The sequence below is a fragment of the Perna viridis genome, chromosome 14, assembly GCF_037379345.1.
Source record: "Perna viridis isolate PV_CMFRI_1.1 ecotype Kerala chromosome 14, ASM3737934v1, whole genome shotgun sequence".
Lineage (NCBI taxonomy): Eukaryota > Metazoa > Mollusca > Bivalvia > Mytilida > Mytilidae > Perna > Perna viridis.
The window spans coordinates 18038681-18062306 of NC_142458.1; the positions used below are offsets into that span (position 1 = coordinate 18038681).

Genomic DNA, 23626 nt, shown 5'->3' on the forward strand with positions numbered 1-23626 from the left:
AAAAGGCAGTGCATTATTTATCACATTCAGAATGAAGAATGTCCCATCATAATCAGAAATATTTACTATAAAACTGATAGAATGCAGAGTAGGAAACTCGCTCAAATTCTAGCCAGTCCTGAATACAATTTTTCAAAATATTTACTGTGTGGCTATATAGATTTTTGCTAAAATTAGCCAGCCCTGCTAGGCAGTCACGGCTGGCAAGCAGGCTGCTATTTCTAACTCTGTAGAGTGGCCCATTGAAATTCTGAAAATCATTCAAAATGGTTTATTCTCAAACTTAATCCCAGTCACTGTAAATGTCGTTGGACTATATTTCTTTTGAACTTGTAAAATTGTAAAGCCAGATTTTTGTAACATACCCATCAATAACATATTAAAATTGGACTTTGAATTTCTCAATCTTCCCAGTAATGATATTTAAAATGCAATCCATAATTAAGTTTGATATGGTAATATGTGAATGTATTGTTCATATGAATCAGTTTGTAGAATACTAAATTCCTAAAATGCATACTAGAATATTTCTCGTATTCTCTAGTTTGCATGTCATAGCAGGCGAAGAAATACTAAAAATGGTTGATATGCAATGAAAATGTTTCCTGACTATTTTTATTACAGTGAAACCTGTCTAAACCGAACCCCTTTTGGTGTTTAGTTAATACAGGTTGAAAATATATTGAAATTAAAATGTATCCACTTCATTGGAAATCTTGTTTATACAAATGTCAGATTAGTTCAGGGGTCATGACCAGTTAATAATTTAAATGTACATTGTTTTAAAATTCCTGCATAATGTGAAAATAAGTCTTCTCCAGACTATCATATTGCTGTTTTTATTTTTAACCCCCCCAAAGAAATCATCAAAATTTTAAGCACCTGTCATTTTTTTACATGTACATGTATGTTTTGGAAATGGTCGAACAACTGGTTTGATTATTGATGGAAGGCCTGATTTATTTAACTCAATTGCACTAATTAAGCCGTCTTCAGTCTTGCACCTATCTGGACTAAGTGACATACGGTGCATATATCAAAATCAGAAAACGAAATTCTGTCCATAGCTTAAAAATTGTGAGCATTAAATTAGAATCTTAACAAATATTAAAAAAGTTGTATACTTGCTTCTAAATGGATTTACCTTAATGTCTGAGTAGATAGTGTAAAAGTGCCGTTTGGCCGGTGTAAAATTTGGAAATTTTGAGGCAAAAAAGGTAGGCATTAACTTTTGGTGTTTATTATTGTGGTGGGTGATGAGTGGTGTATTTAGTACTTAAGCCCTGAATAGATATTTCACAGAAGTTAATTCGGTATTTTTAGACTGACGAATAAAATATGCCACAATTAGCACCCTAGAAAATTTCCCGCTAAACGGTACTTTTTCTGATAAAATTTAGAATTGTGTGGCAACTATTGAATATTTTTTGTCACAAAAAAATTTAATTAAATGTATTTTAAAAAAAAAGGTGCATTTTAATTCATTTCATATTATTTAGATTTTGCAGTAAAAACTTATAACCTATTAAACCCTATAAACCCTAGATGATTTAGAAAAATTTTGGGCTATGAAATTAGATTAATTAAAAGTATATATATTTCCCTCTCAGCCCTCCAAAATAGTTTTGTTTTAATATTAAAATACTCTTTGACTAGAACCAGGGAAGTCAGGGAAATTAAGGTTGCAACATTGAATTTGTTGATTTTTAGGAAGTTCTTAAGCCTTCAAGAAGATTACAGATATGACTAATAAATAAAAGTTTGTTCTCCTTATTTTCTCTCCCAATTGTTTGTTACTCAGCATGACTTTTTAAAACTTTGTATTACACCCGTTGTCCAATTATGACAGTAAAAAAGAATGGGGGGGGGGGGGTCTTTCATGAGAATTACATTTTGGAGGGTATTATATGTATGGTATTAAATGTTTTCAGTTGTTACAGAGACAACAGCAACCAATAGCAGTATTGACCCAGCAACAGTATGCCCTGGCTGCACAGCAGCAACAATTAGGTAAGTTGTTCCATGGGGAAATGAAAATGAATTCTGTTACTTTTTCTTATGTTTAAATTGGATCATTGTCAGATACTAATGCTGTATAGAGGATTAGAGGATATAATTCACTGTAAAAGTATTAAAGTATTGTTGTTCAAGGTGTACCAATTTTCATGGTTTCCATGGGTTGGACAAAATATGAAATTTGATATGGAAAGGAAATTTCACATATTTTTTTTCATAATGGAATAATAGACTGATCTAAGAACCAACATCATTTTCTTAAGCATGAAACTTGGCACTTAAAAATTAAAATGCTTCCTCAGTAGTCCTTCAAATTTGCTGGTCAAATTGGACAGCTTGGCATTATACTGCAATAGTCTTTTTGCAGATGGAACTTTACTTTCTTTAGTTTTGGTCTAGTTTATATCTGCTACATGTAGTTGTATTACTGGTATCATACAATATCAAGAAGTAATTTTGTCCTTGGAAGAAAGTAACAAGTGCTTCTGCCATGAAATTTCTACTACTGTTGTTTGATCTGCCCCACCCTCTATATGGTATTGGTCTTGAACCAATGATCAAGGTTAAAATTCAGGCCAAAAAATAATAGTCTTGTTTCCTGCTATCAGCAAGAAAAAGGAAAGGGTAGACCGGTATGGAAATTATTTTATTTTTCCAAGAAAGAAGCTAGACTTTAACAGTGTTAGAACAAAATCGTCCATAAAATGTTTATGGTTGGCACAATAAATAGGTAGGGTAGCAGGAAACAGACATACTATTTTTTTGCCTTATTGAATTTGATGAAAACTTAAAAAAAAAATACATAAAAAAATTTCATTTGCCATTTCATTTTGTTATGGTAAGTTACAAAAAAAAAAATGGAATTCTAACAGATTCAACATCAACTTTATGTGGTATTGGCAGCAAGATCAGTAACTCATAGTCTCATTTTATTTTTGGTATGAAGAGTATCAAAAGTTTAAACCACACAGCAGATTCATTTCAGATCTATACAATAACTTCAGCACACTGCTATTTAAAAAAAATTCAAGTTCGATTTCTTGAACAAGAAGAAGCTTCTAACATGTTATGAAATAGATTGAGACAGAACTTATTCTTTCAGCATATCACTGTTATTGTAAAGAAGGCCATTTGATTTTAATTTCTTGGTTCTAAGGCTATTTTTATTAAAACCATTTAGAGAGAAGCTGTCTCCCTTTCAAAACCCCATTGGGCAGTAATCAGATTTCTGTGAGAGATTTCTTCCATTTTACATTTTTCTGGTTTTCTACTGATTTCATGGGAGAAACTTGTACCAAATTTAACTTATTTCTTATTTTTGGCATGTTGAAAATTTTAATTTTACCATCTACATGTATTTAAACCACAGAAATTGATGAGGGTGCTTTTTGTTATTGTGTAAAGCCAGAAATAGTAGTAGAGAAGGTGTATATTTTGTACTGATGAAAAACATGTCATGAGGCACCTGCAAAACAGATGATGGAAGCCTTAGAGCCTGGAAATAATATTTAGTTGGCCTATCTCTGTCCAGAATTATCAAAACTAACATTTTTTCAGCCATGCTACACTACATGAAATTAACTATATTTCAGTTTAATCATTTGAAATGAAACAATATGATGTTGTAAGACAGAAGTAAATTAGGAAAATTGGGATAAATATATAACCTTATTTTACTAATAACTCAGAAACATGAAGAGTGTTATGTGTAGTCTATAGTGAATCTGCTGTATTTCAATTATTTTTTTGGATGTTTTATATGTGTACATTTCCATTGCTTTAAATTTATTTTGTGATTCTTTTTAATTTGAATTATATTGCGTTCAGTATAAGCATGATTATTTTACAATGTAGCGATATAGAAATTAGTTTGTAACTTGAAATTTACTCTAATAACTTCTGAATAAAGGAGAAAATTCTTCTAAAAATTTAATTAATTGAGTTAATTCTTATTGGGATAGAAAATATTTTGAGATTTTGCTAATTTTTCATGAGTAAACAGGATTATGCTTATATTTGTAAAATAATCAAGTGGCAAACCTTTTTATATTGTTACATTGATTTGATGTTTAAAGACATGAGCCCATCTTTTCTTTGTTGTTGGCTGGCTAAGCTTCAGTGAAACATACTTGTCTTTTATTTAGTTGTACCCCTTCATGTATAACAGAATCATCCTGTCTGTCTGTACACATAACTTGTAAGTGTTAATCCTCCTGTACCGTTAAGGGGATTATAATGAAGCTATGTTGGAAGGTTAGGCATCATACGTTGATGTGCATGAAGTTATATAATTATTGTATGTGGGCTGCAACTTACGGTTTTAACGTTAAATTAAACCTCACTTAGTACAGCTAACAACTCAATGGATATTTTTATGGACATTTATAGGAATTCAATGAAGTAAAAAAACAAGGGGTATATTCTTTTTGTGAGCTTGTTCACTGTAGCTCTTGTTTGAACAAGGAACACTTGACCAGAAAAAATGGTATATGCTGATGCAGATTGAGGGCTTAGATATTGATGTTAAGTTTTGATCTTTGCTGATTTGCACTGCAAATAATGCAATAGACATCGCTCTTCATATAAGAATTTATTTCATAAATTTGGACACCCATGCTTACCACTAGCCCGAAGCCTGGAGATAGTAAAAATTGATTTTTTTCTAGTGAAATGATGTGTTCTTTTCTTGTTTCCGGCTATTTGAATCCTATTCAGTCCTCTATTATTTGGGCTAGTTGTTCAGAGTTTGGAAGGAAAAGATTGGGACCCAGGAAAAAGTACAAAAAAAAAATATGTGTGTGTGTGTCTAGAATGTATTTAAAAGGTATTTTTGGTTGACAAAAGGAGGAATTTCATCATAGCATTTAAAAAGTTTTCAGATCATATATGGCATTGAAACATTTGGGCTCATGTGCATGTAAATTTTAAGGCATGGCTTATTTGGTGTGTGCTCTTTATGTAGGCCTGACCCCTACTGCAATTACACCGACCCCTTATGTTCTGAGTGCGCAGGACCCTTACGCTGTGGGCATTCCACTCGCAGGTACTATTATTTACTTATTTAATAGTCGCTTCAAGATAATGCATTTCTAAAATTTCATTAAATACTTCCAAGATTTTAGTTTATCAATACTTGATAATGCACATGTAAAAAAAATGTTTACTGTGCTTTTTGTACTTCTAGGGTGGTCATATCTTTCAAAATATTACATTTTTGTGTTGTATTTATTGTTCTATCTTTTTAATAGTTGTAGTTACATGTAGGTTAAATTTCTGTCTTTAGTTTCCTACCTCTCCACTCTTCAAAATATTCCAAGAACTGTTTTAATAAAGCTTTGAAGTATGTGTACAAATAATCTTTTAGATAATGAATTTCTCAATAATTTGAGCTTGACTGGAATGTCTTTTTGCCTATATCAGAGACTAAGAATAAATCCATTGTCAAGATCCCTTCTTTAACTTTGAAATAAAAACAATTAGCATACAGCAGATTATTTTCTTGGTGTGCCAATTTTGGGGTATTTTAACAGTCTCTAAAATGACAAAATAAATTCTGTATAATATTTATACCAGGCTTAAGTATTTTATGCGCCACTTAACATCTGTCAAAATTAGAAATGCCATATTTTTTGCCTTAAAATTACCCAATTTTACTCTCACTTTACAATATTTAGTATATGGACACATGTCACAGAAGGAAAAACAAGTTTTTAATCATAGAATCATCAAGCCAATTAATTGAAAAATTTGGAACAACTATGACAGTCTTTAATTCACTTAGTATGTTAAGGAGGTAGGAAACAGGAGAATTTTATTTGGTCTCATCATGTTTGATTTTGTGAGAGAAAAAAAATAACAATCTTTTGTGTAATCTGAAGCTTTCACTTGTGCATTATTTCAATAGTACAAATTTGAATGAATTAAACGTGTATAAAGAGCATTTATCATTTTGTTATTTTCAGTTTTATGCATTTAATTTTAGACTAACCGGCAAATCTTTTCCAGTTTACTGATTGCTTCTATTAAATTTAGTTCAAACTAACAATTATGTTGTGAAAATGTAGTTCTTTTCTCAAAGCTGCAATAGAATTGATAGAAATATATTATGTTCTTGTTCATTTGAAAGCATCATTTATGAGGACAATATTATGAATCACCGAGGGGGCAGTATTACATTTATAATTTCCATTGGTAGGTCCAACGGTATTACACCCCCAGTATTATGGAGTACAAGCACCCTGGGGTATATATCCTGCTAACCTTATACAACAACAAGGCCAACAAACTCCACAGGGTCTGTCTAACCCCCAACAACAACAACAGCAGCAGCAACAACAGATGATGCGTAACCAATCTGGTCGACCTTTGACACCTTCACAACAGAATGATAATGTACCATCACAGCCATTGACGCCACAACAAGCTCCTAGTTAGTGCTTTACCTGTAAAGGTCATCATTTGATGAAAACATTCCTGTTCATTTTTGCTAAAATCAAGTGTTTCTAATTATTTGAAGCTATTTCATTAGTTTCAAATGGGAAAAATAGAACCAAAAAAAAAAAGAAAAAAAGAGGAAAGCAATGAAAAATTTGAATATCAATGTTTCAGTCTATTTTAAGCCAGACCTAAATTGTTCCAGTCTCTCCCTTCTACTTTCCCTACAGTTGGCCTGTCTTATCAGCCAATCAGATTTCAGCTTTCATGATTATTGAAGCATTACATATATATTTAAAGAGGAAACAGGATTCTGAAAAGATCATACATGTATGAAAGAAATTAAGACAAAGTGTTTTCAGATCCTACTAAAAATGACTTAATGAAACAATTACTTTCAAAGTATTAATTTTGCCATGTACTAATTTTCACTATTTTCGCGTAGACAGAACAGCACAAAAAATAGTACCTGAAAATTGATTTTTAACACCGTGAATATGTTCACGCAACAGAATCCACAAAAATTAATACGTTTACAGTTACATGTAGGTCTGGATTCTGGTTGGTTGATCGATGATTCTGCTAAGGTTTTGAGAGGAAAATGTCATGCATCAAGTATTATTAACAGTTCAAAGTCTATAATGTTACTGTTATTGTTTTAAAAAGGATCTTTGAAATCAAGTTTATCTATGTTGCAATCTATCATTTATGAAAAAAAAAAAGGCTTATGCTAGACCTTCCATTCTTAGACTCTATTCTTAATCCTTTAACTTCATACCTACTAGTTTTAACTGGTCAAATAGTTGTTGATAATCTTTTTTTCTTTGTTTCTTGTAGTTTCACAGTATCAGATCCTTGCCCCAGCATACTATGACCAGAATGGACAGCTAGTTATGGGTAACCCTCGTGGTCTAGGAACACCTGTCCGTTTAGTGCCACCTGCTCCAGTTCTAGTCAGTGCTTCAGGTGGTCAGCAAGGTAAAGTAATTGCTAAAAAAATTTCAAAAATGTCCCTTGAAGTGCAGTCTCTTGTTAAATATGTACAATGGGGGAAACATTGTACCATAAAAACTTAGGAAGTTGTGCTTTCTCTTTAGTACATGTAACAAAGAGGAAAGTGCAGATTTGTTGTGGGGTTATATGAGTAATGCTCTGCAAATGAACAGTCCATTGGCAGATACCTCAGAATGCAATTTGCAAACATTCTGGGTAAAACTTTTTCTACATCTAAGTTGAAATGATCATTTTTATTGTGTTTTGATTTGAACTGATACAACTTTCAAGGGTTACTGAATACTTCAACACATAACTGTCCAGGTAGAACTCTGCTCTACATTTTAGGCCAGATTGAAAATGAAAGTGTTTCATTTTACCTTTCTCACCATATTTTTTATCACTTAAAAAAAGTGTGCCCTAAATTTTTTTATTTTTTTTTATTGGGTTCATTACCTGCTAAGCCAAAGGCGGAAGCATGTTAAGAAGTTCAGTCACTCCATTTGTAACACTTGGCTTGTCATTGCAACTCATCTGAAATTACTTGACAGAAATTCCTGAAACTTGATATATAGCTAGAGCACCATATGTAGTTGCGCAAATTATGAGGAAATATTGATTCTCTAATTTTTATGGGAGTTATGCCACTTTGAACTTAGAAATTAACCTTAGGTCATCATGTATCAGCTTGTCATTGCAATGCCTCTTAAACTATCCAACAGAATTTCATAACTCTTGGTTTGTAACAAGAACGCCATATGTTGTTGTGCATATTATCAGAAAATTTTGATTTTCTAATTTTTATGGGAATAATGTTCTGTAGTTACATATATTCACCTGAAACACCATTTTAGTCCCATTTTCCTCAGCAATTAAGTCACACCTGCAGTGTGACACAGGTCCAGACATCGATTGGTCTAGCTTGTTTTTCAATAAGCACTGTTGAAATCAGAATTAAAATAGGGGAAAAAGTAATCCCAATCTACCAAGGTGTGCTTTTCAACAACTGCAAGACACATATAAGATCTTTCAAGCATAAATTGACCGCCATTTAAATGGAAGGTCTATTGACATGTTTCTAAAATATTACACAGTACTTGTAATAAATTAGGTAGGATATATTGTCATAATATGTTTACAGCCTTACAGGACAGAATTTTACCTAGGGAGCTATTTCAAATCATTCAGAAGCCTACCAAATCTTGTCAAATTCAAATTGCCATAATTAATATGACCAATTTGACAGGTTGGTTGGTTTTTTTTACATGTTTCAAATTTTTAATCATGTTTGATTCTTACAGAGAATTCTTTTGTTACACTTGAATGAAAGGGTTGATTGAAAAAATATGTACATCCTGGAAATATCTTGAACTAAAGGTAAATGTGGGACTAAGGTGAAGGGAAAAAAAACATACAAAGGGAAGTAACTCATTCTGATTCATTATTTTAATTGATATATTTTGAGCCTATGCATGTGGAAGGATTGGTGTAAAATCTCAAAAATTGATGTCCTTGCTTGCTATTGTCAGTTGTTTGCAATTGATGAAGTATCTTCATGCAGAATTAACTGTTCTGTGTGAATGGATAGCCTAATTTTTGTGTCATCTGTAAAGAAAACGAGGCAGAAATATTGTGCCAAAGGTTTTTTATGTACAATGTGTAATGAAAAGCCTTATAAGGTATTCAGATGATTAATAGTTGAAGAAATTCCTGAATTAAATGATGATCTGTAGAGGGTTTTAGTTATCACCCAGAAGAATTTCCCATGTTTTGAATTAGCACAACACTGTATGGGATATACACATACATGTATCTTGGAGAAAACGAGAAAATACATGTTGCTCAAGGATCTTAACTGTATTTTTTTCTGTTTGTTTTTTTTTTTTTTTTTTTTTGCATCCATATTGCACAAATATTTCCACTTTTCAGCATTTGCCTAACCTATTGTTCAATTTTGATGCATGACCTTTTGAAATTTCTAACCAACTAATCAAATTTCAGGTGGTGCTGCACTAGGCAGCAATCCTTTGAGACTACTGACAACGCAAGCACAACAAGTTCAGACCACCCCTCCTGTTGTTTACTCCAGTTCTAGTTCTTCGTCACAAAATTCTCTTGGTAAGACTTCAATTTCTAGCATGGCTGTTTACACTGGTTGTTTTAACATTAAGCTGGCTGTTTTCTCTGCTTTGAAGCATATGCATGCTTCTGGAATGTTAGTTTGCAACCTTCAGGGACCATTTGAAGGTTTACTCTTCTGTGGAGTTCAATGGGAAAAGCTTCTTTCATAATAGTAGTTTATGTAATCTGAAAAAAAGTCTTCTTTTTTTTTTTAATGAAATAAATGAATAAAGTAGCTATCATCAGAGTGTGGACTAATGAAATAGAATTTTTGAAATGGAAAATTTTCTACAACAAAATTGTCTAAGCCATCATGATAATTAATGAAACTATATGCTCTTTATGAAATTGAAAATATAATTGCAGAAAAGTAGGTTTAGAATATACCATTTCAGTGAACAACTGCCAATTGAAATAGGCTGTTTTAGTGTGAATATATAGAATAGCAGACTTATTCTTTAGGCAGTGATAGCACTTTGCTTACTTTCTGAGGTTACTTCTTGGTTTTTACTTTAAACATTGTGTATCATGCTTTAAACACAAAAAAGTGTTCTCTCTGCCTTGGACAGTGAGTATTTCAAATTTAAAAAGTTTAGGGGAACCTAGAGCCCCAACACTAGTTTCCCATGTTTTAAATATAATACTAGTCCCGGTCTAGCAGTCACTATTTCGGATTGAGAAGATAAAAACATCGTTCTGATTAAGTTTTTTTTTTTTTTTTTTTTTTTTAAATATGTTTACCCTTGTAAATATAGTTAAAAAGAATGGACTACTAGTAGAAATATCCCTAGGAGTCTACAGGGCTTGTAAGGTTGTCAAATGACACTGTTAATGCACAAGAATCGGTTCTTAACCATACAATTTTGTCATCTTAAACCCCTTAATTGTTAATATGTTGATAAAAGATAGGGCTTTACTATTTCTACACTATAAGTTCGGTAATAACACAAAATAGTAAAAAAAAATATCAATTTTGGTAAGTATCCATCATATTAGAACAAGCTAATATAAGGCAATCTTGGGTTTTGAATGCTTTCAAGAATAATGATAATAAAAAAGGGTAAAAATCAAGAGATCTAGATTTTAAAGCCCTGTTATTGCGCCTTGTAAGAACTTCCTCAACTATCAAATGGATTTTGATGAAACTTTCTTAAGTTCAAATGTTATATGTAGATGTGCATGAAAGAAAATTATAATTGTCAGATATTTGTAAGGGATGTTAATCCAACTTGAGGGTTGCAGTGAAATGAGAAGTGGGTGTATTTTTTTGTAAGTCAGCTCACAGTTCTAGTTCTGTGAGAGATTCAGGCCAGTTCAAGATATTAGATTCTAGTCCAATGAGTATAATGTAAAGAAAGGGGAAAATGACCACTACTGAAAGTTTTCTTTTGACATTAAAGTTAAGATAATGAAGTAATTATGAAGGGGAAATGGTTCCATGATATTAAAAAAATGTAATCTAGCAGCAATTTTTCAAATAATCAGATTTCATTGAACTGGCTTAACATCTTGTTGCTTTCTATAACAGTAGCATTGGTGGTAGAATAAAACCATGTGTGGTGTTGGGTAGTTACAAGTGCATGCAGACTTTTCTGCTTTCTTTTAGATAGGATGGATGAACAACTTCAAATTTAGTTTAAATTAGTTGTTAAAATAATGACTAAAATAAATATTATAGAAAAATACTTAAGTTGAACTATTGGAAAAATATGTGTATGTGCTATACATACATGTATACATGTAAAACTTAGATTCTTTTCATAGTCCAGATTTTCTGTTTTTGCTCTGGAAGTTCCATTGCAAAATTTTCCAGGAAGATGAAAGCTGGATAAGTAAAAATTGACAATTTCATTATCAGAAAATACAGTACAATTTTAGTTAGGATTTCTACAGTTACTATGATTACAAGCACAACATTCAACAGATACAAGCATAAAAGCAAGTTATAGTTGAAGTTATTTTCTGCAATAAATTTCTGGAAACAAAATGAGGAGTAAGCCTGTGTGAATATCTCTGATCATCAAGTTCTCTCATTTTAGGCTACAGCCAAAGTAGTAGTCTTGGTTTCACACAGGGCACGTCAAGTCTGTTCACACCTCAGCCGAGTAACTTTGGCAACACCGGTCTAAACAACATGCCATCGCCCGGAACTATCGGCTCTGGTTGGTGAACAATTTTTGTCTTTAGAGAGTGTATTCTAATACCAGTGATAGGTCTAAAATATAAACCAGAGAGCTATCCAGATGTGTTAATAAGAACAAGGTTGAATTATATAATCAGTTTTGGAATTATTAATCTCTAAATCTTTTTTTTTTGTCCACTGAGAAAGAGTTTTGTTCTTTTTCCCTTCCAAGGTGCAAGTCTACATTAGTATGTACTTTTCTTGAAAAATTACTTACTTCGGTTTAGTGGATTCTTGTTAAGGACCAACACATCTAGAAAGTTCTATTTAAAGAAGGCAGAAAATTAGAAATTAATTTTATTTGTTAATTTTCCCAATGTTTTAAATAGCACTATATACAAAGTACTAAATCATTCTATCTGTACCAAATACATTTCTTTTAATTGAAGATAAGTATTAATATGTTCAATATTTCTTGCCAGAGAATTTTTCTAATTAAACTTTGTAACGGGGGTTAAATAAGTGGTAGGGTCAGAAGTCTAGGACACTCAATTTCTGACCGAGTACCTTTGAAATTTCATTAACCTCAATCATGGATATCAACACTTTTTAAGGAGTTAGACCTAGGGTTAGGGGCACAACTCTTACAAATCATTGGAACGTTTGTATTCACTACTTTACATCAATTTCATGTAAGCATCAAAGTAACTTGAAATGATTTCTTTCTGTTTCTGAGGAAAGCTTGAAAGGCTTTGATGAAATTGAATATGATACAAACATATCACTGATTACAAGAGTTATGTCCCTTACCCTATCCTTAACTGTCCTTTATTGTGGCTTTTTGATTTCTTCAAGTTAGGAAAAGTCTAAAACTAACCATTTACAATAGTAAATTTAAACCTCTGTGTCATCCTGAACTTGGTCAGGAGTTCATTTTATTTCACTTTAAAGAATTGTTCTTTGTGTTTAATGTTTTTTCACTGGAAAATTTTGAAATAAGTCCTGTATGTAGTGCTATGCTTTTATACCCTTGTTAACAAATTACTAACAATTTCAGTTTCATTATTTTATAACCAACTTTTAACATTATCTGTAGAGAATTATTTATACTATTATTTCTAGTTAAGATCAAGTGGATTTTGTATTTTTATCAGTGGTGTAATACTAATAAATAAGAATTATTATCTAGTCAGAAAGAAGGGAATAGCCAGTATACCTCCCCGGTAAAAACTGCATTGTTTAAGAAAATTTGTGTAAATAAAAGAGGAAATAATTAATGCTGTGTAAAGAACAGCTGCATTACAAAATCCACATGGTCATTTGTCCTACCATTTACTGCCTATAATCCTGATCACGAATGAGATAATAATTTATAGGTCAAAGACGAGATTCCTTAGAGTTTAAACAGCGTCAACAGATACCGCAACTGAACCAGTTTTATGGTTCAATGAATAGTATGGGATCTCCGGCAGGACCGATGGGACTCGTACAGCCTGGTCAATCAATGACTCCACCACCTTCTCTGTCTGGGTCAACTTCAAATCTTGCTATAGGTAAAAATTCAACATATTTATTGAAAGTTCCAGAATTTGGATGTCAAGCAAAGTTTTATGCTAATGATATTATTATGTAGATATGACACAAGCTTGCACTGCATTATACATTTAGGAACAGAACTATATGAATTTCAGACTTCAAGTCTTGTTTTTGACAGCTATAGATTTATTCTAAAATATGTTGTTTACATTTTTGTTGTTCATGTTATATAGAAGTTATAAAACGTGTGTTCCTAAGTTTGACTTGTGTTTGTGTGTTATATACATATAAAGATGCATTTAGCAGTGCTTAATTTAAAGTATTATTAGAACTATGAATGAAAACATTGTTAGTGAGGAATGTCCTAGATATTGACTTTAGCAGAACCTTATGTTCATTTTCAGCTAGATTTAGTTTTTCGAGTAAGGCCTTTTTGAACATATAGCTATCCTCCTCTTTTCACCATTAAATAGCAAGATACCCCAACGTTAAACCCCAACAAACAAAAAACAATATCTCTATTGCAGGTATGGCAAATGGACCCAGACTTTACAATGCTGCCCCAGGAGCAGAGACACGGTATAGAAATGGATCTATTGGTTCTGCTAATGGTATTTTTACTGGCAGTTCTCTCTTCCCCAACAGGTCTATTGCTAACAGAAGGTAAGGCAATAAGAATCTAACCATGATGAAATAATAAGGCCGAGAAATCACAGTCATCTAGTGAAATTTCAAGTTCTCTCGTGAGGCTTTGACGAGTTAAGAGAATTTAAATCTTGTCAGAGGATGTACGAGATTTCCTAGTCTTGCATTCTCTTTCAGTGCTTGATTTTTTTTTTTTAAATTGAAATTTTTTTTCTATCAGATCAGCAATACACAATTATTTCTGCTATGACTTTGTTTTTACGAGACGTCATGAAAGATGTTAATGTGACAACGCATACTGTTTTTCAAGAAATGGTGGTGCTCTCTAGGAGAAGTTAACAATAAATATATGTTTTCATGGAAAAAGCAGGTATCATTTTCCGGACCTTAAGTCCATATTTTTTTTCAGCAAAGTGTCAGCCTCGACTTGTCTTGCACTTCGACTTATATAAGGATTTTTCCCAAAAAAAAATGGTTCATCTACAATGCATTTTATTAGATTTTGTTTAGTTCACTTTTGATTGTTTTTAATTAAAAATTTTGGGTAAACTGCAATCAACGAATGCCATCACTCAAAGAGTCAAACCAGCGATCGAACTCTTTAAGATTATTGATCAGTGCCACTATCCATTAGGAATGAATAAGACGATGTTAATAAAAACTGAAACTGTTAAAATACATAAATATAAACAAATACTAGGGGATACGTTAACAAAACTCCTTTTTAACTAGAAAGAATATTCTGGAGTTATTGGTCTTTTAATATGCAAATTCATACCCATTTACGGTATGTCGTAACACATCAGCATGCGGCTCAAATTATAATCAGTGAAGGTGTAACCTTAGTGGCAGATTGCAACCAAATTTACAGGTAACAATTATTTTTTATTGTATTTTGTAATACCAGGTAATATTGTTTATTTATTACCGCTAGTAATGATGACCAATTCATCAAACAAATTTCCCCCTTGTTTCACACATGAGTGCCCACGCTTGACATGTTTACGACTTCGTACACTTGATGATCTAAGGCTTCAAAGCCTTTGACACGCCTTTCAATAAAAAGAATTGAATTGGTGGACAAAGTACACTTTAACAAAAACTCAAATATTAATTTAATTCAGAAATACTATATGGGTCACTCTAAGGTATTAGTGAAATAAGATGAGACCCATCAAAATATTGAAAACTCAATATACAGCTTTGTTATATGGATAATATCAAAGATAAACAGTTCTACTTTGCTCTGATTTATATGAAAAGATAGTTCGATGTGATTTTTGAGGGAAAATTTAAAAAAACTGGAGGTACTGCAATGGTTGCAGACATCACCATGTCAAATTTGAAATGGATTGCATTCCATGGATATTACTTTTCATTAACCTTTTACCCGTGTGTAGATTAAATAGATAAGCAATCTGCTGTTTTCTTGTGAGGAACTGTAAATTGTTTTTCTGCAGTGACTTTAATCTCTTGATAACACACTGGTGCGATATGATAATATGATAATGATAATTTATGATAATAAACAACCAGTTGTTACGTAATAATTGGTGTTTTATTATCTCATTACCCCAAAAAGGATACTAAATTTAAAAAAAAAAGAAAAATATTGTTACTTTTTTCAGAATGCTTTGGTTTTGGATGTTATTTTGACATGTTGACATTTAGGAATTTAATAACGTCCAGAACTTGACCAAATTGAAAAAGCTGTGTATTATATTTCAAAAATTAAGATATGAATAATATTTGTAACACACCATTCATTTCTTTCTCCTTTTTTTGCAGTTTAGCTTGTTTCTGTTGCAGCTTTACAATTGTTGTGTTCACAACCATAGTGGCATGATGATCAAAATCCTGTTACCTTTGGTTATTTTCTGTCTTTAAACATGTTCAATCATATTACAATGCACATAAAAATAAAATTAAAATGGTGAATACTTCTTTATTGATTCTATTAAAACAACAAATAGTATGAGTGCAACATTTATTAACTAGAGGCTCAAAGGATCCTATGTATCAATCAACTTGCTGATACAAATGTACTTAAATTTGCCCTACAAATGCAATTATTTTGAACAAAATAGTTATTTGTTTAAAAATGTTAATAAAATCTTATAAGTCAAAGTGTTCTTCTGTGGGATTTTTTACGGTCTTGACTATTATCCTTTCGCATGTGGCATGAAGACCTCTTATAGGGATTCTTTTAGTAGTAAGTGGTAATGCAGCCCAGCCTATGGGATACCTGACCAAAGAACTCAGACGATATACTACTAGTGGCTGGACTGCAGTGCTTACACTCTGGCCAACTCCCAGACCCCACTTGAGTCTAAGGCCTTCTCCCCACTCTGACTATTTAGGAGTACATCAATTGTAGTGTGAAGTCAATGTACAATGTATATCATAAATCCATTTTTGTTCAAAATAAACTTTTATTTCTGTTTACAGTGCAAGTATGTCAAAAGAGGTAACTGGAAGAAGTCGATTATTAGAAGACTTCAGAAACAATAGAATACCTAATCTTCAGCTTAAAGATCTCACTAACCATGTTGTTGAATTCTCGCAAGATCAACATGGCTCAAGGTAAGCTAAGCATTCCACTTAATTCCCATATATGTATCACACGAGTATCACAATTATCTGATCGTCTTAGTAGATAGATTGATTTAATCTTAGAAACAATGCAGTATTGAATTTCAGAGATTAGATTAGACTAAAGAATACCTATTTCCACCAGCTCAAGGGCAAACCATAACTTTTATGAATGTTATCATGTTGGGCAATGTAGCAAAAATTCTGCTTGCCAAAATTAAAAACTATTTTGTCCCTTAATTGTTACATGTTGAAAAATGTGGTTGTTCTTAGGGCAAGTATGATATGAATTTTACATACCCAATATCAATTTTACTTGTCCTTTGAGGTAAGACAAGATATGATGACAGATGCTGCAGCTAAATGTGAATTTTTACCCCCTTTTCTAACAAATCTTTCTGGAAGTAAGTGTAGAGGTTGTGTTTTTTTCAAATTTTTACAGCCATTTCAGGAACTTTTTAAAGCCATGCTAAGAATATACTAAGTTACAGCAAACATTTTACAATTGATATTTGGATTCCATTTTGTAGGTTCATTCAACAGAAACTCGAGAGGGCCACATCACAAGAGAAAACCATGGTATTCAATGAAATACTTGGTGCTGCATACCATTTGATGACTGATGTGTTCGGAAACTATGTCATTCAGAAGTTTTTTGAATTTGGAGACACTGACCAGCGTCAGACGTTGGCACAGAGGCTGAGAGGCCATGTTCTACCACTAGCCCTCCAAATGTATGGATGTAGGGTCATTCAGAAGGCACTAGAGACCATTCCTAAAGATTTACAAGTTGAGATCGTGAAGGAGTTGGATGGCCATGTCTTGAAATGTGTAAAAGATCAAAATGGGAATCATGTTGTGCAGAAATGTATTGAATGTGTTAAACCTGTTCATCTACAGTTCATCATTGATGCTTTTAAAGGACAGGTGTGTAGTAATTGTAAATGTGAAGATTTTCTGTGTAATTGTTGTGATCATTTTGTATGTGTGAAATTTGCATTTGGACATCTTAAACAAAGGCATTTTTATAGCAAGCACCGCAAAGCGGTGTGAGCTCTACGGTTATTATGTGTACTTAATTAATTTCCCTTAAGGTCCTAATATATTAACCAAAAAAAAAAGGCATATCCCGTAAGTAACAAAAAGTGACTGTCCTTATGGAGAAAATTCATCATTTCCTTCAATCAGACAAATAAAAAAATACAGGTTAAGATTATGATTCAGTAAAAATAGATTAATCTTTTCTGATAGTTTTAAAGTATTTTTAAAATTTTTTTTACTTATTTAATGAAGTGAATGTGGTGTTTTTAAAAACTTTGTGAAATGCATATCTGCTGTTCCATTGTTGCTGTTGTCAAGAACGTAACCTGCCTTGGAAAAAATATAACTCTGATTGTATTATCCAAATCGAGGCATAGTTTTTCTATGATAGGAAAGGCAATCATTTTCTTGTTTGGAATTTGCACCTGTTGTCTGAATGTTGCTTACTTCGCATGATATGTGTAAAACATTCCCACCATCCGTGCAGAACTGTAATATTTCTGGTATCTGTACAGATAGATCTGACTGGCCAAAACTGGAATGGATGTTGCTAGAGATGCCCTTAAAGGATAAAATATGAAAAGTATTGCCAAGTGCTATGAAGTTATCAACCATTTGGAGAGCGAGGGGAAAGGGGGGTATAGGGTTGGAATTTCGGAGAGGGAAAAATTTCAAGTTATTCATTAATTGAAAAAAAAAATCCAGGGATTTTTTATTTGATCTGGCGACAAAAATAACTAGTTGGCGATTTTCAAACACCTAGGTGTTGTGTATTAAAATTGACATGAAGTTTTTTCAGCAACGGATATTCGCTCCAATTAAACAATTGTGTTGACACCTGGACAAAGTAAATTGACCATGACCAATTTACGACTGAAGCCAATCAAAAGTAATTAGACCAGGTGACCGTGACTCACCATATTCTCTTCTAAATATATTATCGAGCCAATCAAAAATCTTATCATCTGGTCAAAGGTAAACACAATCATGGCTATGTGCATGTGGCTACATACAAGCTTCACAGCCCTGTTAAACCATATGATACATTCAGAAACAGATTTACCTTATAACAGAATAAATTAAATCCAATTAACTATGATTATCCCATCAGGAAGTGTCTAAAACACTTTGAAAAGCAAGAATTGATAAAAGAAAATGGATGACATTTGTTTACACTTTTGTCATGTACCTTTTTTTGGTGGGAAAATCGGTAAACAAATTGATGGGGATTCCCAAATTCTAATTATATTCAGATAAATAGAATTCAAGATAGTTGAAAAAGGGACAAAATTAATGGTCCGTGATTGTTTGCTAGAAATTTTATCACTTGAAAAAAGAATTAAGTTTGTTGAAAATTTATAAATGAAAAACAAAATTACATTTTAAGATAAACTTAATTAGACCACAAAGGACAAAGGTCAACAATGAACATGTTTTAAAATTAGGGACTATATGAGCATAGTAATATAAAGTCCTTGTTAGAAATAAAACACCTTTTTTCTGGAGTAGTACTTTATTATTTTGCCTAAAAAAAGTGACTAATGGTTTTATATCCTGACTGAGACAAGAGCTAAAAACCTGCTTTATACATGCATCAAGAGTGAATCTTGGATACACGTAAGGCATGAATGAAGGGGTTATTTTGATGAATTGATAACTCATCACTGAACTTAATACTGTCATATTTAAAAAATTAGAAAAAAAAAGGTTTTGGCACCCATTTTGGCTCTAATTTCTAAAATTGGCAGCTGGCGATTTTTCTGGCAACAGAATTTTGAAAGCCAGAGCAACCCCTGAAAATCCCCCATTAGACAGATTTTCAAATAGAAATATTGATTTCGCTTGCTGCTTAAATATACATGAAACTATTGCACTTGCGAAGCAAAAATTGGCATCTAAGTTGAACCCCTTCCTCTTTGTAATGTCCTTTATTATTTTACGAGTCTGGTACAGACGGTACATATATGGTAAAGCTCACGGTGCTCGCTGATTTAGGCATTGCCTACTCCATAGTAGGTATATTGTTTGTAGCAAAAACTCCTCAATTAACAATATTGTAATTAGACCCCCCCCCCTTCAAAGAAGAGGGAGTATACTGTCTAAGCTTTGTCTGGCATTTCGTCTGTAATTACAACATATTTCTCAGGAATAACTAATCAAAGCCACTCATTACTTGGTATGCAGCCTCAGCTAGTGATCCCTTACCAGACTTACAGATTTCATTCCTGTTGGACAACTACTTATTGTTTACCGACTTCAGTTTATTTTCGAACATATATGATCAAATGTAAAATTTCGTAACATTATTTTTCTAAAAAAACTACTGATCACGGCCACTTGACATTTGGTATGCAGCCTTATTTAGTTCCTTGTCAGACATTTGGGACAAATCCATTTTTTGGTGGGGGAGTGAGGGGTATACTCAGTGAGTAGTAGATCCCTTGTTTCTAATCAGACAAGTACAATATTCATACAGATGAGGAAAAATTTCAGTTTTGGTATTCCCAACAACAAGCATTGAGACCATGGTTAGAAGATAATCTAGGGACAAGGACTTGGCCAAGAAAACAACCGAAACACCATTAACAACTCATTGAAACTAAAGGAATTTGCACAAAATCCAAAGAATAAATTATTATCATGAACGCTGATAAAAACTGGGAGCTGTCTTAGCCATATAAATTTCTGACAATTAGCCAGAGCTAACAAATTTTAGTGCACTAATTCTGCAAGTCCAACAGTTTTTACATGCTGGTGGTCAATTTCGAAGATTCTTTGAGTATAGACCATGTGCATTGGTAAAGTTAGGTCCTGCATTTCCAGATTTTTTGCCATGTTGCTTATACATGTATCTGTTAAGTCCAGATCAAATTGTAAGAGGTAAACTAAACATAGTTCTCACGATGGCCACACTGAAAGGATCAATGAGTTCATGAATTCATGCAACGTAAACTTGTTCAATTTGTAAGAAGTTCAGCTCAGAGCAGGAAATTTGTGCAGCTTTGGCAGGGTCTGGCTTAATGTTCAAGATATGACTTAAAAACTTTGTGTGTGCGTGTGTGCGTGCGTGCAGATAGATAGATATATTATTAGATAGATAGAAAGGTATGAAAAATTCCCAATGATGCTACATTTCTATGTTCAACAATCATGATTTATTAATCAAATTGGATACTTTTGCCTTCCAGGTGTTGGCACTGTCTACACATCCCTATGGTTGTAGAGTAATCCAAAGAATCCTAGAACATTGTGTTCCTGAACAGACCAAACCTATTCTTGATGAGCTACATCAACAGACGGACAGACTTGTCCAGGACCAGTATGGAAACTATGTCATTCAACATGTACTGGAACATGGTGCTCCTGAGGATAAGAGTAAAATTGTCAATGAGCTTAGAGGCAAAGTTGTGCCTCTAAGTCAACATAAGTTTGCTAGGTAATGACTTTGATGTTACTTACATTGCGACTTTAGTTAAGGTATGCTAAGGGAATAATTCTTGGAAGTCTGCAAGTTTTTGTTTAGTTTTTTTTATTTACCCTGGATTGGGATTCTGTGTTTAAGAAATAAATCACAGAAACTCATTTTATCATTGTTTTACCATGGGCTGGCCATTTATGTTACATTGTTTTACTCCGAGCAATATCAAGGGGTTAAAGAATGATATAAATGGCCAGCCTAAGGTAAAACATTGCATATTGCATATTGAAGATGTGCACCTCTTACTGTAGAGAGGTTTGATAATTATTTTCCTATTGTTTTTTTTTTGTATTTTGAACATGTAATTTTTTTCAGCAGTATATGCTATCTTTAAGACATTTACAGCTAGTTAAAATATTTAGAAATTTAGGTAGGCTTGTGGGTAATTTAAATAGCGCTCTAGGTAGAAACTGCCCTACATTGACATCTTTTCAAAATTTCAGCAAGCTGTAATACACAAGGCAATTCGTAACCCACAATGTAGTTTTTTTTTTTTTTTTTTTAACTTGATTAGTGTTGATATCAGTGATGTTTTTAGCCTTTTGCATACTGTCTAATCCTTTTTTCATTGGGTAAATGTTCATCATTTTTTTTTTTTTAATTGGGGAATTTCTACAAAACCTTGATTCGTAATAAAAATGAATCGCGCACATCATTTTTTTCTGCTTTGAAGTAGATTCCTGCTGTTTCAAATCCAAATTTAACTGCGACAATTTTTTTGCTATTGGCATCCGTTGTCGTCATCATTAAAAATTATACAAAACACTTTTCTTCAGAACTTTGGGCTTTCCTGTATAGAACTGAGGTGGGGAGTTTTTAATCGTCGCCCTTAATTAAAATAGAACATTGGGGTCAGACAGTAGTTTTTTGCATATGTCTGCAAAACCGTTAGGTTTAGCTGAATTCTGACATCGGGTAATAGTGTTCAGCATGATGAGATCTATCTATGGTCAAATATTCGTTTTATTAGGTTTAGCCATGTAGGAATTCTTGCACTTTTTTGATGTTTTTTTTTTTTTTTTTGGTTATTTTTTATGTTATTTCTTTCAAAAATCTTCTCTGCCATAATTTGATCAATTGAAATCAAACTTGGTATGAATGTTCCTTGGGGTATCCTGCATAGAACTGGTGTGGGGATTTTTAATCCATTATGAATAATTGATTGTTGGGGTTTAACGCCTGAGCAGCTTTATTTCAGCTATATTCAGGCGATGAACATGAAGTGGATGATAAAATGAACATGAAATGATGATGAAATGAAAAATGGGGTCGACAAATTTTGATTGCCACTGGAAATAGGGAGAGGTGGTATGGTTGGGCAATTTAGCCTCCTGTGGCGGAGCCATATGATTCCTACTCCGGGAGAATACCACAGTAGGGTTCTTTAATGTGCGAAGAATGTGCACCACTATGGTTTGCGGTCAGGTTTTCCGTATTATAGCCTGACAACCCCAACATGTAATATGCCTGGGGTACCCCATTCCACCACCTGGGGCACATAACCCAGTTGCTCTGTGGGCAGAGCATCCTAGCCTCCGGCTAGGGTTCGGAGCACTATTAAGTCGCCTTTTACAACAATCTTAGCGCTGCTGCAGGCCTATTCTTTTGACACCTGGACCTGCACGGGTTTTTTTTGATCCATCAAAAAACATGGCTGCTGTTACTAAAAATAGAACATAGGGGTCAGACAGTAGTTTTTCGCATATATCTCCAAGACCGTTAGCCAAATTCTTTCAGTAGCTGAAATGATCCTTATTAAGACTACGAAAGTCTTCAGGGATGAAAGTTGTCATACGATTCCTTGTAAGGGTTATTGCCCTTGAAAGGGGAAAAATGACTTACATATTGGGAAATGCATGATCTTCTCTGGGATTTTTTTGGTGCAGTTTTGGGTAAAATGGGAACATTTCATTAGAGGAAACAGCTTATTTCAGAAATAATATAAAGTAAACCATATGACTGTATTATCACATTGAAGACACTTATGTGCTGACAAATATATAACAGTGATGCTGGTCCAGACATGTATAGGTCTTGCCAAGGTTATAGGATTCAGCATCATGTAGATGAACAAATACCACCAAATGCATTGAAAAAATAATTCGTCTAAGTGTTTTACATTGTTGCATACTGGTATTGCTTAGTCGATGACGGCAAATGGTGGTGCTCTTCAAAAATCTATTGAAATTACCTCTTAATATACTGATGAATGTTTATTTTATATAACAAATGGATTGTTTTTGTAGGTGTAGAGTATGTTCATGTTTTGGGTTTGTTTCTTTTTAAACTTTCTTGTATTGTTTCAGTAATGTTGTAGAGAAATGTGTATCTCATTCATCGAGAGCTGAGAAAGCAATGCTAATAGATGAAGTTTGTTCAATGAATGATGGGTTTGTATTTTAAATTTTTTATTGCGTAATCATGGTCCTCCTATTAAATCTGTGGTTAAGGTTTTCTATGAAACCATTTTAAACTCCTTCTTTGAAGGTGAGGTGGGTATACTGTTTTAACCTTGTCCATATTTCGTCCATAATTCCCCCCACGCTTTTTCTCGGCAGCTTGAAATTTTAATAAATACTTCCTGTAGGTACCATATGCCATATGGTCGGAGTCATTTTCAAGAAAATATTACAACTTCTGTTTGCCCA

General features: G+C 33.0%; 1 protein-coding gene across 7 annotated transcripts in view; it reads left to right on the top strand.

Moving 5' to 3' along the window:
- LOC148598475 (pumilio homolog 1-like) overlaps positions 1–23626 on the top strand; it is a 46448-nt gene that overhangs the window by 11427 nt on the left and 11395 nt on the right. For 2 of the 7 annotated variants that reach the window (XM_088562231.1, XM_088562229.1), the window contains exons 9-20: positions 1932–2010; positions 4979–5059; positions 6212–6445; positions 7288–7428; positions 9445–9561; positions 11604–11726; positions 13063–13239; positions 13750–13885; positions 16316–16450; positions 16990–17386; positions 20689–20936; positions 23285–23368. In XM_088562231.1, the coding sequence (XP_088418357.1) occupies positions 1932–2010; positions 4979–5059; positions 6212–6445; positions 7288–7428; positions 9445–9561; positions 11604–11726; positions 13063–13239; positions 13750–13885; positions 16316–16450; positions 16990–17386; positions 20689–20936; positions 23285–23368 (1952 nt within the window). The remainder of the gene's footprint in view (positions 1–1931; positions 2011–4978; positions 5060–6211; positions 6446–7287; positions 7429–9444; positions 9562–11603; positions 11727–13062; positions 13240–13749; positions 13886–16315; positions 16451–16989; positions 17387–20688; positions 20937–23284; positions 23369–23626) is intronic. The other 5 variants (XM_088562232.1, XM_088562235.1, XM_088562233.1 and 2 more) reach the window with 5 other exon arrangements.